At 46.2% G+C, this 14,674-nt stretch overlaps 1 protein-coding gene across 1 annotated transcript in view; it reads left to right on the top strand.

The window, feature by feature from the left end:
- The window catches only part of ccdc169 (coiled-coil domain containing 169), a 140,445-nt gene extending 129,546 nt beyond the window's left edge, over positions 1–10,899 (top strand). The window contains exon 8 of the mRNA XM_070892348.1: positions 10,146–10,899. Within this exon, the coding sequence (XP_070748449.1) occupies positions 10,146–10,248 (103 nt within the window). The 3' untranslated portion in view covers positions 10,249–10,899. The remainder of the gene's footprint in view (positions 1–10,145) is intronic.
- The last annotated feature ends 3,775 nt before the right edge of the window (positions 10,900–14,674 follow it).

Genomic DNA, 14,674 nt, shown 5'->3' with positions numbered 1-14,674 from the left:
CACCGTCTCCAGGCCAGGTCCAAGACCACCCCAACCTCTGTCGTCGAGCTACAGTACGCGGACAACGCCTGCTTCTGCGCACATACAGAGGCTGAACTCCAGGACATAGTCGACATTTACTGAGGCGTACGAAAGCATGGGCTTTATGCTAAACATCAGTAAGACAAAGGTCCTTCACCAGCCTGTCCTCGCCGCACAGCACTGCCCCCCAGTCATCAAGATCCACGGCGCGACCCTGGACAACGTAGACCAGTTCCCTTATCTTGGGAGCCTCCTATCAACAAGAGCAGTCATTGATGACGAGATCCAACACTGCCTCCAGTGCACCAGTGCAGCCTTCGGTCGCCTGAGGGAACGAGTGTTTGAAGTCGGTCCTCAAAACTGCCACCAAGCTCATGGTCTACAGGACCATAGTAATATCCGCCCTCCTGTATGGCTCAAAAACATGGACCATGTATAGTAGACACCTCAAGTCGCTGGAGAAATACCACCAATGATGTCTCCGTAAGATCCTACAAATCCCCTGGAAGGAGAGACGCACCAACCTTAGCGTCCTCGACCAGGCCAACATCCTCAGCATTGAAGCACTGACCACACTTGATCAGCTCCGCTGGGCAGGCCACATAATTCGTATGCCAGACACGAGACTCCCAAAGCAAGCGCTCTACTCGGAACTCCTTCACGGCAAACGAGCCAAAGGTGGGCAGCAGAAACGTTACAAGGTCATCCTCAAAGCCCCCCTGATAAAGTGCAACAAACTCACTGACACCTGGGAATCCCTGGTCAAAGATCATCCTAAGTGGAGGAAGTGCATCCGGGAGGGCGCTGAGCACCTCGAGTCTCATCGTCAAGAGCATGCAGAAATCAAGCACAGGCAGCGGAAAGAGCATGTGGCAAACCAGTCCCACCCACCCCTTCCCTTAATGACTATCTGTCCCACCTGTGACAGAGACTGTGGTTCTCGTATTGGACTGTAAAGTCACCTAAGAACTCATGCTCAGAGTGGAAGCAAGTCTTCCTCGATTCCTAGGGACTGTCTATGATGATGATGATAATACTTTGGTTAGGCCACAGCTGGAGTATTGCATGCAGTCTGGTCGCCGTATTAGGAAGGATGTGATTGCACGCAGATAATACACACAGATAAGACACACAGAATGTTCTTGGGCAGCATAGTAAGGGCAGTGACCAGCTAGAAACGTAGAAATTTACAGCACAGAAGGCGGCCATTCTGGCTCATCGTGTCCGCGCCGGCCAATAAAGAGCCACACGGCCCTTGGTCAGCTACCCTAAAGGTTACATATAAACCTATGAACAATGACGGAAAGGCAAAGAGCACCCAGCCTAACCAATCCGCCTCACCACAACTGCGACACCCCTTATACTAAAACATTCTACACCGCACCCCAACCGGAGCCATGTGATCTCCTGGGAGAGGCAAAAACAGATAAAAACCCAGGCCAATTTAGGGAGAAAAAATCTGGGAAAATTCCTCTCCGACCCATCCAGGCGATCGAAACTAGTCCAGGAGATCACCCTGACCATATTCTATTCCTTGCATTTACTTACCATTATATCTGCTCATCTCCAACAAAAGGTCATCCAGTCTAATCCCAATTACCAGCTCTAGGTCCGTAACTGTTGGGGTAAAAAGGAGGCTTCTCTCCTTCAAGGTGGACTAACTGATATAGTTAATTGACACCTGCCCGTCTGTTGGAGTAAAAGGAGGCTTCTCTCCCTCAAGGTAGACTAACTGATATAGTTAATCGACACCTCGCCCAGCTTCCCACTGTATAACGAACACGGAAGTAAACAAACGAAACCTCAGGTTTACCGGTTTTTATTACGAGCAATGCACAGGAAGGTTCAGTCGTGGAACCTCCGAAATACAAGAGGTTTCAAGTACAGGTTTTGGAGAGGAGCACCCTCCTACAAAATCCTCGATAGGTCTAATTCTATCAGAGAAGTTACATTGATTTGTCGACTCTTATCAAACTGTCTCTGAGTGGCATATGCAATTGCCCATCTTCTGTGGTATTGTTCCATGACTTGCACTTTGCCACAGTATAATAGATGCCTAAACTGGCTTCCTTATCTCTTCCTCAGAGACCTGATCAACAACTGCTGATTTTGCTGTTTAAGTATTACAGAGGTTACGGATTCAGCTTAATGCGTTATACATTTGTGCTATACCTACATAAACAAGTGTTACATACATAGGCAATTATACAGACTTTCCTAATACTGATAAGTTCACTACCTTCAGCATAATTCTGACCACCTATTTGCAACTTTTACAATTTATCCCTTACAATTCCTCCCTAATAGCCTTTGGCTATATGCCCAAGATAGAAACATAGAAACATAAAAAATAGGTGCAGGAGTAGGCCATTCGGCCCTTTGAGCCTGCACCACCATTCAATAAGATTATGGCTGATCATTCACCTCAGTACCCCTTTCCTGCTTTCTCTACATACCCTTTGATCCCTTTAACCGTTAGGGCCATATCTAACTCCCTCTTGAATATATCCAATGAACTGGCATCAACAACTCTCTGCGGTAGAGAATTCCACAGGTTAACAACTCTCTGAGTGAAGAAGTTTCTCCTCATCTCGGTCCTAAATGGCTTACCCCTTATCATTAGACTGTGTCCCCTGGTTCTGGACTTCACCAACATCGGGAACATTCTTCCCGCATCTAACCTGTCCAGTCCCGTCAGAATTTTATGTGTTTCTATGAGATCCCCTCTCATCCTTCTTAACTCCAGTGAATACAGGCCCAGTCGATCCAGTCTCTCCTCATATGTCGGTCCTGCCATCCCGGGAATCAGTCTGGTGAACCTTCGCTGCACTCCCTCAATAGCAGGAACGTCCTTCCTCAGATTAGGAGACCAAAACTGAACACAATATTCCAGGTGAGGCCTCACCAAGGCCCTGTACAACTGCGGTAAGACCTCCCTGCTCCTTTACTCAAATCCCCTAGCTATGAAGGCCAACATGCCATTTGCCTTCTTCACCGCCTGTTGTACCTGCATGCCAACTTTCAGTGACTGATGTACCATGACACCCAGGTCTCGTTGCACCTCCCCTTTTCCTAATCTGCCGCCATTCAGATAATATTCTGCCTTTGTGTTTTTGCCCCCAAAGTGGATAACCTCACATGTATCCACATTATACTGCATCTGCCATGCATTTGCCCACTCACCTAATCTGTCCAAGTCACCCTGCAGCCTCTTAGCATCCTCCTTACAGCTCACACCGCCACCCAGCTTAGTGTCATCTGCAAACTTGGAGATATTACACTCAATTCCTTCATCTAAATCATTGATGTATATGGTAAATAGCTGCGGTCCTAGCACTGAGCCCTGCGGCACCCCAATAGGCCATTTTCCAATTAATCCCTCTTGGCTGAGCTTCCAGGGTTGTCCTTTCGCTTGGGTAGCGCTCCTTCCCGAGCTACAGCAAGCTGTTGGCTTTCCCATCAAGGTTATACTAAGTAAGTCCTTTCTCACGGACTGTCTGATTTTCCTTTATTCAATGTTTTAACTATAGTACAGGCTGGGGCCTGCCTCTTACGTCGGTTATACCTTTTTATAGAATAATACTAGCAAGATGAGTTTTTTGCACTACAATCACTATATTGAGTCCAGCATAGTTCGTGTATAAGTCTTTTCCAGTCAATATTTTCTCGGTGTTTGAATTATGCCCCGCCTGGGGTATCCTCTGTTTCTTCTATCTTTCCTCCACTTGGGGTCTTCTCTATTCTGCCGAATTTCTGCCCCACCTGGGGTAGCCTCTATGTTGTCAAATGGTGTCCAATTCAGTCGAGTTTGTTCCTCTTTCAGTTCGCGTATCGGTTTTCATTGCGGCCCTATGGCCTTCGCATAACCTCCTCAGATAATGTCCATCATTGTCCCATCGATCTCTCCTCCTTTAGTTCAGGGCTTATAATAAACCCATTTATATCTGTCTCGTCAAGCGGAATAAAGCAGAAGTCAATATCCATAATGGTGCATGAGGTGTTCCTTTCTTCATTTCAGTTGCCGTGGTGCTCACACATCAATCTCCATTTCCTCGTGGAACAGCGATAATTTAATATTCCTGTGTTGGGGGGTGATACTCAAGGTGCACCCGTCCACTTGGTTATATCCACAGTCATCTTTGATCATTCGTAGTGGATCTTGACATAAAGCAACTTGGTTATTTTTATAACAATCATCTATGCTGAGACTCTTAGTACTGTTGTTCTCTTCAGTTACATTTCTGGTTTGTCATGGTACCGCACGCGAGTTTGATTTCTTATTTCTCCTACATTCTTTGGTATAGAGGACCTCCCTTTGCCACATCATACTGTGGTATAGATAATACAAAACCTATTATATTTAAATGTCTGCTTACACATCTGGCCTTTGGGACCCAAGCATGACTGTTTCTCCGCACCTCGCAGGCATGAATCATGTTTTTGTCCAAGGCCCAGTTGGTAAATACATCAAGTGTTATCCAATCCGGCACCTTTCCATTCTGAAGCTGCTCTTGGTTATGTTGTATTCTATTGAGCAACCATGCTCCATACCCTGTACATAGTAGTTCTGTCTGTATGGTTTTACTTAAATTCCGTTCTGCTCTATTCATCGAATTTATAGTTCTAGCATGGTCTCGCAATGTGTGGGCCACTTATAATAATTCCTTTTCTGCGCCATTAACCAGTTGTGCCTGTATCTTTTCATTATCCTCATCCCTTTCCAGCAATCCCTGTAAGGTTCGTGTTAGGGCGTTAACTCGATTATCTATCGTGTGTAGGTCTATAGTGTTTACCGTCGCAACTCCCGCTGCGTATCCCGCCGCGTATCCTGCCGTGTATCCCGCCACGTACCATTTCTAGTATCCCTCTTTTTCCCGGTCCCATTTTTTACCTGACCCACTTTCCACATTAAACTTCATGGTTTTTGATTCAGGGCCTTTAAGTGCTCGCAGGGTCAGGTTTCTATACAGGCTTATAGGCCCCAAGTTTCGCCATGATTTGCTCCTGATTTTTAGGAGCAACTGGTGTAGAACGGAGTATCTTAGAAATCGGAATTCTCGCCATTTAGTTTGATCCAGTTCTAGTCAGTTAGAACAGTTTCACTTTGGAGCATTATTTTTTTTTCAAAAGGGGGCGTGTCCGGCCACTTACGCTTGTTTTCAAAGTTTCGGCAGTGAAAACTTACTCCAAACTAACTTAGAATGGAGTAAGTGAAGATTTTTGTACTCTCGAAAAAACCTTGTCTACACTTTAGAAAATCAGGCGTAGGTTACAAATCAGGCGTAGGGAATGGGCGGGGGGGGGGGGGTTTAAAGGGAAGTTTACAAACATTAAACACTTCAGTTTTACAAATAAAGAGCCATCATCAATAATAAATGATAAAAACATCAATAAATCAACTAATAAATCAATCAAAAAAAATTAATAAGAAATAATGTTTTTTTTAAATCAATAAATAAAACATTTTCTACTTACCGACTGCAGCACCGGGAGCCCTCCAACAGCGTGCTGGGATGCCCCCCCCCCCCCTCCCAGTGTGCCTCTGTCAGTGTCTCTATCTCTCTGTCTGTCTGTGTGTGTCTCTCATTCTCTGTCTGTCAGTGTCTGTGTTTCTGACAGTGAGGGAAGGGAGAGGAGGGGGGTAGAGGGAGAGAGGGGGTGAGCAGAGGGAGGGAAGGGGGAGGGATGTGGGAGGAGGGGGGGAGGGGGGAGAAGGGGGAGGGGGGAAAGGAGATGGGGGGGAAAGGAGATGGGGGGGGAAAAGGAGAGGGAAAGGAGATGGGGGGGGGAAAGGAGAAGGGGGAGGGAGGCTGAACGGGCCGGGCCCGGCCGGGCCTGAGACTTCGGGCAGGGCCCATCCCCAGCACCAGATTTACAGGTAGGTGGAGTTGGGTCGGGTCGGGATCGCGGGTCGGGGGGGTGGTGGGAGGGAGGTCGGTTCGGTTCGGGTCGGGGGGAGGGAGGGAGAGGGAGGTCAGGTCGGGGGGAGGGAGGGAGGTCAGGTCGGGTCCGGGGCGGGGGGGGGGGGAAGCGGGAGTCGGGTCGGTATCGGGTCCGGTCCGGATGCGGGGGGCGGGGGGGGGGGAGCGGGAGTCGGGTCGGGTCCAGTCCGGGAGGTCGGGTCGGGTCCGGTCCAGGGGCGGGGGGGGGGGCAGCGGGAGTCGGGTCGGTGTCGGGTCCGGTCCGGAGGCGGGGGGCGGGAAGCGGGAGTTGAGTCGGGTCGGGAGGAAGCAGGAGCTGGGCGTGGGAGGAGCCTTATTGATGCAGCCCCAGTGAGGCCATTCGGCCAGGGCTAGGGGCTGCGTGCTTCGGGCCCCTCCCACAGTTTTGGGCGCCTGGAGCTATTGCACATGCGTGCCCACTGTAGCGCGCATGTGCAGAGGTCCCGGCACTGTTTTCAGCGCAGGGACCTGGCTCCGCCCCCTACAGCTCGTGCTGCGCTGCGCCGAGCTGCAAACGACCTGCAGGAGCTGGAGAATCTGGAAGTTTTTTTTAGGCGCACTTTGTGGCGTGAAAAACGGGCGTCCAGGTCGGGACTGCGCCGTTCTAGGCGCAGCTCGAAACTTGGGCCCATAGTGTTTAACCCGCAGAAGTTGGGGGTGGTTATAGTGTCTAAATTTAGGAATACAGTAATTATTCGCTAACGTACCCCGAAGTGTATCTTATCCTTGGGCTGCCTTATCAATCCCCCTTTTGCCCCAGCGTTCATAGTTGAACATGTTTGTGGCGCTGGCGATGTGTTGGTCGGGGCTCTGGTAGTGCTCACTGTTGCTAAAGTAGTGGGTGGGGCCGTGTTGGAGGGTCTCTCCCGGGAGATATCCCTCCACCACCATTCATAGATGTTGAATGAAATCTGCACCCACTTCCCCCCGGTGCAGTATCTCTGTCCCTCCTCATTATAAAACACACCGTGGTCTTATTCCCACTAATTATTGGTCTCGTATTACTGGCCCATCCCCAATGTTGTTTCATTTCCTCGTTATGTTGTTTTATGCCCGTTATTTAAGTCTACTGTTGCTCCATCCGTCACCATCAGTGTTTTTGATTCTTTATTAAACTAATGTCGCCTGAGTCCCTGTAATACAGACTTTGCCATCCCTCAGCCTGTTGTCCTTGATATGAGGCTGCTTTACCCCACGTTGTTTCTACGAGTACTAGAGTCCTGCAAGAAAACAGTATTTCCCGGTCGTCACCGGTTAGTTTGTGCTATATCTACATAAACAAGTGTTACATACATAGGCAATTATACAGACTCTCCTAATACTGATAAGTTCACTACCTTCAGCATAATTCTGACCACCTATTTGCAACTTTTACAATTTATCCCTTACAGTAACCCTGCAGGTTACTGCACTTTAAGTGCCCATCCAACCATTTCTTAAAAGTGGTGAGGGTTTCTGCATCCACCACTCTTCCAGGCAACGAGTTCCAGATCCCCACAATCTTCCAAGCCTTCCTCCAACCACCTTAAAACTATGCCCCCTCATAATAGCCCCCTCCACCAATGAAAATAGACCCTTACTATCCACTATGTCCAGGCCCCTCAATATTTTGTACACCTCAATGAGGTCTCCTCTCAACCGCCTCTGTTCCAATGAGAACAAACCCAGCCTATCCAATCTGTCCTCATAACTAAGATTCTCCATTCCAGGCAGCATCCTCATAAATCTCCTCTGCACCCTCTCTCGTGCAATCACGTCCTTCCTATAATACGGCGACCAGAACTGCACGCAATACTCCAGCTGTGGCCTAACCAAAGTATTATACAATTTAAGCATAACCTCCCTGCTCTTACATTCTATGCCTCGGCCAATAAAGGCAAGCATTCCGTATGCCTTCTTAACCACCTTATCCACCTGGCCTGCTACTTTCGGGGATCTGTGGACAAGCACTCCAAGGTCCCTTTGTTTATCTACACTATTAAGTGGCCTACCGCTTAATATGTATACCCTTTCCTCATTAGTCCTCCCAAAGTGCATCATCTCACACTTCTCTGAATTAAATTCCATTTGCCATTGCTCTGCCCACCTGACCAGTAGATTGATATCCTCCTGCAGCCAATTACTTTCCTCTTCATCATCAACCACACAGCCAATTTTAGTGTCATCTGCAAACTTCTTAATCATACTCCCTATATTCAAATCTAAATCATTGATATATACCACAAAAAGTAAGGGTCCCAGTACTGAGCACTGCGGAACCCCACTGGAAACATCCTTCCAGTCACAAAAACATCCATCAATCATTACCCTTTGCTTCCTTCCTCCAAGCCAATTTTGGATCCAACTTGACACTTTGCCCTGCATCCCATGGACTTTAACCTTCAAGACCAGTCTACCATGTGGGACCTTTATCAAAAGCTTTGCTAAAGTCCATATATACTACATCGTATGCACTACCCTCATCGACCCTCCTGGTTACCTCCTCAAAAAATTCAATCAGGTTAGTCAGACACGATCTTCCCTGAACAAATCCGTGCTGACTGTCCCTAATTAATCCTTGCCTTTCCAAATGCAGATTTATCCTGTCTTTCAGGATTTTTTCCAATAATTTTCCCACCACTGAGGTTAGGTTGACAGGCCTGTAATTCTCCCTCCTGAATCAAGGGTACCACTTTAGCAGTCCTCTAATCCTCTGGCACCATGCCCAGATCCAAAGAGGACTGGAAAATGATGGTCAAGGCCTCTGCTATTTTCTCTTTTACTTCACTCAACAGCTTGGGATGCATTTCATCCGGGCCTGGGGACTTATCTACTTTCAAAGCAGCTAAATCCCTTAATACTTCCTCTCTCATATTTATTTCATCCAGAATATCACACTCCTCCTCGATAGCAGTATCTGCATTGCCTCTTTCCTTTGTGAAAACAGATGCAAAGTATTTGTTAAGAACCCTACCAACATCTTCTGCCTCCACACAAAGATTACCCTTTTGGTCTCTAATAGGCCCTACCCTTTCATTAGTTACCCTCTTACTCCTAATATATTTATAGACCATCTTAGGGTTTTCCTTAATTTTACTGGCCAAGAATTTCTCATGCTCTCTCTTAGCATTCCTAATATCCTTTTTAATTTTGCCTTGAACTTTCTATATTCCTCTAAAGATTCTATAGTATTTAGCCGTTGATATATGACATAAGCGTCCCTTTTTTTCTTAATCCTCCCCTGTAAGTCCCTAGACATCCAGGGGGCTCGAGAATTATTTTTCCCAACCTTTTTCTTTAAGGGCACATGTTTGGCCTGAGCCTTCCAGATCTCCTCCTTAAATGCCTCCCACTGTTCCGACACTGATTTACCCACAAGTAGCTGTTTCCAGTCCACCATGGCCAAATCACTTAGCAAAATTAGCTTTTCCCCAATTCGGAACTTTTATTCCAGACCTATTCTTGTCCTTACCCATAACCAACTTGAATCTGACTGAATTATGGTCACTGGCACCCAAGTGCTCTCCCACTAATACCCCTTCAACCTGCCCAGCTTCATTCCCCAAAACTAAATCCAAGACCACCCCCTCTCATGTTGGGCCTACTACATACTGACTAATAAAGTTCTCTTCAATGCAATTCAAGAATTCTGCACCCTCTATATCCTTCACACTAAATTTGTCCCAATCAATATTTGGATAGTTAAAATCCCCTACTATTACTACCCTATGGTTTTGGACTTCACAGCAACTTGCCTACATATTTGCTCCTCTATCTCCCTCCCAATGTCTATAATACATGCCCAGCAGTCTGATCGGCCCTTTTTTATTTTTCAATTCGACCCATATGGCCTCATTTGATGATTCCTCTAACATATCATCCCTCCTCACCATGAGATGTAATGTGTCTCCATCTTTCTTCCCCTTCACTGCACCTCAGAACTGAGTGGTCCCCAGGGGCAACAAAGAAGAACATTTCACCTCTGAAGTGTAGCATTAGTGAAACACCGGATCCAAATATAAAATAGCATCCCAGATATGGATCATGATTTTCTCAGTTTGATTTGGTACTTTTTTTAAAATGAAAAAGGTGATTTATTGGCCAGAGCACTTTGGATAATCTAGCAGTTTTAAATTGTTACAGCTGTTGAATGCACTGAAATTTTCCAAACGAATAATTAACAGACAATTATGTTTTTTTTAGAGGAAAATACAATGTTCCAACTACTCAAAGGATTTTAGATCTCAAGAAAGGACCAATTAAAAAGACTACAGCAATGAAACAGCTTCCAAAATTGAATCATTGACGTTAGAATATTAATTATGGAACAGACATGGTGTTTTGTGTCAGAGAAACCTGTTATTTACAGTATTTATGTCCTAATTTAGAAGGGTAGTTTAATTGTTGCTAATCTAAATTAGAGGTATATTTAGTTTAGTTGAACTGGTAGTAATTATTTGTAAATCGGTATTATTTAATAGATTTACTTAGTGTAGTTATTTTTAATGATTGCATTCATACTTAAACGGTTTATTGAATTTCTATTAAAATCTCTGCCCTGAATTGCTTCCCTGGATGGGCTGCTGGAATATCGGATGAATAAGTTGCACACTTGGCACAGTAGTAGCACCCTCACTTCAAGCCCACTGTAGAGACTCGAGCAGTGTAGTACCACAGGAAAGCAGCACTGTCGAACGTGCCATCTTTCATTTGAAACATGAAATCAAGGAATTGTTTAGTGTATGTAAAATACACCCTTGGGACTATTCCAAGAGCTGGAGATTTTTTCTGGGGTCCTGTCATAGATAAAAACATAGAAAATAGGTGCAGGAGTCGGCCATTCGGCCCTTCGAGCCTGCACCACCATTCAGTGAGTTCATGGCTCAATGTGCAACTTCAGTACCCCATTCCTGCTTTCTCGCCATACCCCTTGATCCCCCTAGTAGTAAGGACTACATATAACTCCTTTTTGAATATATTTAGTGAATTGGCCTCAACAACTTTCTGTGGTAGAGAGTTCCACAGGTTCACCACTCTCTGGGTGAAGAATTTCTCCTCATCTCGGTCCTAAATGGCTTATCCCTTATCCTTAGACTGTGACCCCTGGTTCTGGACTTCCCCAACATTGGGAACATTCTTCCTGCATCTAACCTGTCTAAACCCGTCAGAATTTTAAACGTTTCTATGAGATCCCCTCTCATTCTTCTGAACTCCAGTGAATACAAGCCCAGTTGATCCAGTCTTTCTTGATATGTTAGTCCCGCCATCCCGGGAATCAGTCTGGTGAACCTCCGCTGCACTCCCTCAACAGCAAGAATGTCCTTTCTCAAGTTAGGAGACCAAAACTGTACACAATACTCCAGGTGTGGCCTCACCAAGGCCCTGTACAACTGTAGTAACACCACCCTGCCCCTGTACTCAAATCCTCTCGCTATGAAGGGCAACATGTCATTTGCTTTCTTAACTGCCTGCTGTACCTGCATGCCGACCTTCAATGACTGATGTACCATGACACCCAAGTCTCGTTGCACCTCCCCTTTTCCTAATCTGTCACCATTCAGATAATAGTCTGTCTCTCTGTTTTTACAACCAAAGTGGATAACCTCACATTTATCCACATTATACTTCATCTGCCATTCATTTGCCCACTCACCTAACCTATCCAAGTCACTCTGCAGCCTCATAGCTTCCTCCTCGCAGCTCACACTGCCACCCAACTTAGTGTCATCTGCAGATTTGGAGATACTACATTTAATCTCTTCGTCTAAATCATTAATGTACAATGTAAACAGCTGGGGCCCCAGCACAGAACCTTGCGGTACCCCACTAGTCACTGCCTGCCATTCTGAAAAGTACCCATTTACTCCTACTCTTTGCTTCCTGTCTGTCAACCAGTTCTCAATCCACGTCAGCACACTACCCCCAATCCCATGTGCTTTAACTTTGCACATTAATCTCTTGTGTGGGACCTTGTCGAAAGCCTTCTAAAAGTCCAAATACACTACATCAACTGGTTCTCCCTTGTCCACTCTACTGGAAACATCCTCAAAAAATTCCAGAAGATTTGTCAAGCATGATTTCCCTTTCACAAATCTATGCTGACTTAGACCTATCATGTCACCTCTTTCCAAATGCGCTGCTATGACATCCTTAATAATTAATTCTGTCATTTTACCCACTACCGATGTCAGGCTGACCGGTCTATAATTCCCTGTTTTCTCTCTCCATCCTTTTTTAAAAAGTGGGGTTACATTGGCTACCCTCCACTCCATAGGAACTGATCCAAAATCTATGGAATGTTGGAAAATGACTGTCAATGCATCCGCTATTTCCAAGGCCACCTCCTTAAGTACTCTGGGATGCAGTCCATCAGGCCCTGGGGATTTATCGGCCTTCAATCCCATCAATTTCCCCACACAATTTCCCGACTAATAAGGATTTCCCTCAGTTCCTCCTTCTTACTAGACCCTCTGACCCCTTTTATATCCGGAAGGTTGTTTGTGTCCTCCTTAGTGAATACCGAACCAAAGTACTTGTTCAGTTGGTCTGCCATTTCTTTGTTCCCCGTTATGACTTCCCCTGATTCTGACTGCAAGGGACCTATGTTTGTCTTTACTAACCTTTTTCTCTTTACATATCTATAGAAGCTTTTGCAGTCCGTTTTAATGTTCCCTGCAAGCTTCCTCTCGTACTCTATTTTCCCTGCTCTAATCAAACCCTTTGTCCTCCTCTGCTGAGTTCTAAATTTCTCCCAGTCCCTGGGTTCGCTGCCATTTCTGGCCAATTTGTATGCCACTTCCTTGGCTTTAATACTATCCCTGATTTCCCTTGATAGCCACGGTTGAGCCACCTTCCCTTTTTTATTTTTTCGCCAGACAGGGATGTACAATTGTTGTAGTTCATCCATGCGGTCTCTAAATGTCTGCCATTGCCCATCCACTGTCAACCCCTTAAGTATCATTCGCCAATCTATCCTAGCCAATTCACGCCTCATACCTTCAAAGTTACCTTTCTTTAAGTTCTGGAAATGGTCTCTGAATTAACTGTTTCATTCTCCATCCTGTCCTGTCCTGGCCTACATTTATATCTCAACCAATACCGCCAAAAACAGATTATGTTGTTTGTGAGATTTGCTGTGTTCAAATTGGGTGCACTCTTTCCCTACATTACAACAGTGACTACTGTTAGAAATCAGGGATGCCTAAAAATGGTATAAAACTGATATGAATGCTGTTGTTTTGAACTGGAGATGAATTGTCTATTGAAAATGCTCAGAAATACTAATGTCTTGGTACACTGCTGAGAAACCCTGGGTTAGTGTAAACAGATTGTGACATAGGACCAGAATCATAAAACATGTTTAAGGTGGGTTCTTGGAACAAGGATCAAGACAAAGAACTAGAAGTCTTATTGATATTAAGGGCCCTAACTTGGTGAACTCTAAGGCACGCCTAGTGCGGTGGTCCCCGGGTGGAGCATACCTTTTTGTCGTCTGCTGCCACTGGGGATAGTCAGAAGTGAGTTTCGGCATGGTTATGTTGAGTCGGCGGGTGGGAGCAAGCAGGCGGTGGCAGCAGTGGGCGCTAGGTGCAGGTCTCTCGACTCGGCAAACATCGGAGGCCGTGCACCGCGCATGCGTGAGACTTGGGATTTTTTTTGGTAGTTTTCTCTGGGCGATTACATCACTTTTGCCGTGATTGGGGCTGATGACACAGCTGCGCATGCTCATAAAAGCTATGCACTCACTTGCACCTACCAGTTGGAGAGGGGTCAGTTTTGGAGAGAGAGTCAAATTCATCAACAGCCATCCATCAAGGAAAGTAATAATGAGTGCAAAAAAAGCTTCCAAGAAATCTGATGGAGCCAAGCCCAGAGCTCCCTGGTTTAATGATGATGAGCTAGAGGAGCTTATATGTGAGGTGGTATAAAGACCTCACCCAGTATGGTCGCGGCAAGCCTCCACAACCCCAATATAGACACATTTGGAGGGAGATTGGTGAGGCCGTGTCCTCAGTGGGCAACATTGTGCAGGATAGAGACCAGTGTCGGAAACGATGGAACAATGTGGTGGGGTCAGCAAGAGTAAGTAAACATTTATTAGACCACTCCCGTGCAACTCCAAAAGGTTCTGTGCCAGTTGTGTCTGTGAGTGTGTGTGCTGCATGAGCAAAAGGGGCAAAGGCTGCAACGTTTCTTTCTGCAGAAGAAAAGAACATCCAAGGCATCAAGCCTGAGTGCCACGGGAGGGGGCCCAGCAGAGGTAATTGAGTTGAGTAGCCTAGAGAAGCATGCCTTGGCATTGGTGGGTGACCACCGTCATGCCACCACAAAGGGTGATGCAGATCCTGTGCTAGAGCATGGTAAGCTTATACTAATCTACAGTCTGCATCACGCTCATGTCATGAAAGGTCATGCAATGTTAAGTCAATTGCCTTTTAACGCAGTGTATGTCACCCATTAGCGGTGTGCTCATATAGCAATGGAACTCCTTGAAGTAAGAATGTTAAATGTTACGGCTCACATCAGCTTGATCAACCCCACCTCCCCAGCTATTCACTGCAATGTTGTCCTCTACTTGCAGATGTTGAATCGGACAGCATCGAGCAATGCACCCCATCCACCTCTGGCACACAAAGGCCGAGTGTGACACTAAGGTCTCTCACCCAGATGTTGTCACCAGCCCAGCATACCAGCTCCTTCCTCCATCCCCCCCCCCCAGATCTCCCATATCC

The sequence above is a fragment of the Pristiophorus japonicus genome, chromosome 10 (genome assembly GCF_044704955.1).
Source record: "Pristiophorus japonicus isolate sPriJap1 chromosome 10, sPriJap1.hap1, whole genome shotgun sequence".
Lineage (NCBI taxonomy): Eukaryota > Metazoa > Chordata > Chondrichthyes > Pristiophoridae > Pristiophorus > Pristiophorus japonicus.
This window is presented reverse-complemented; position numbering and strand designations above follow the sequence as displayed.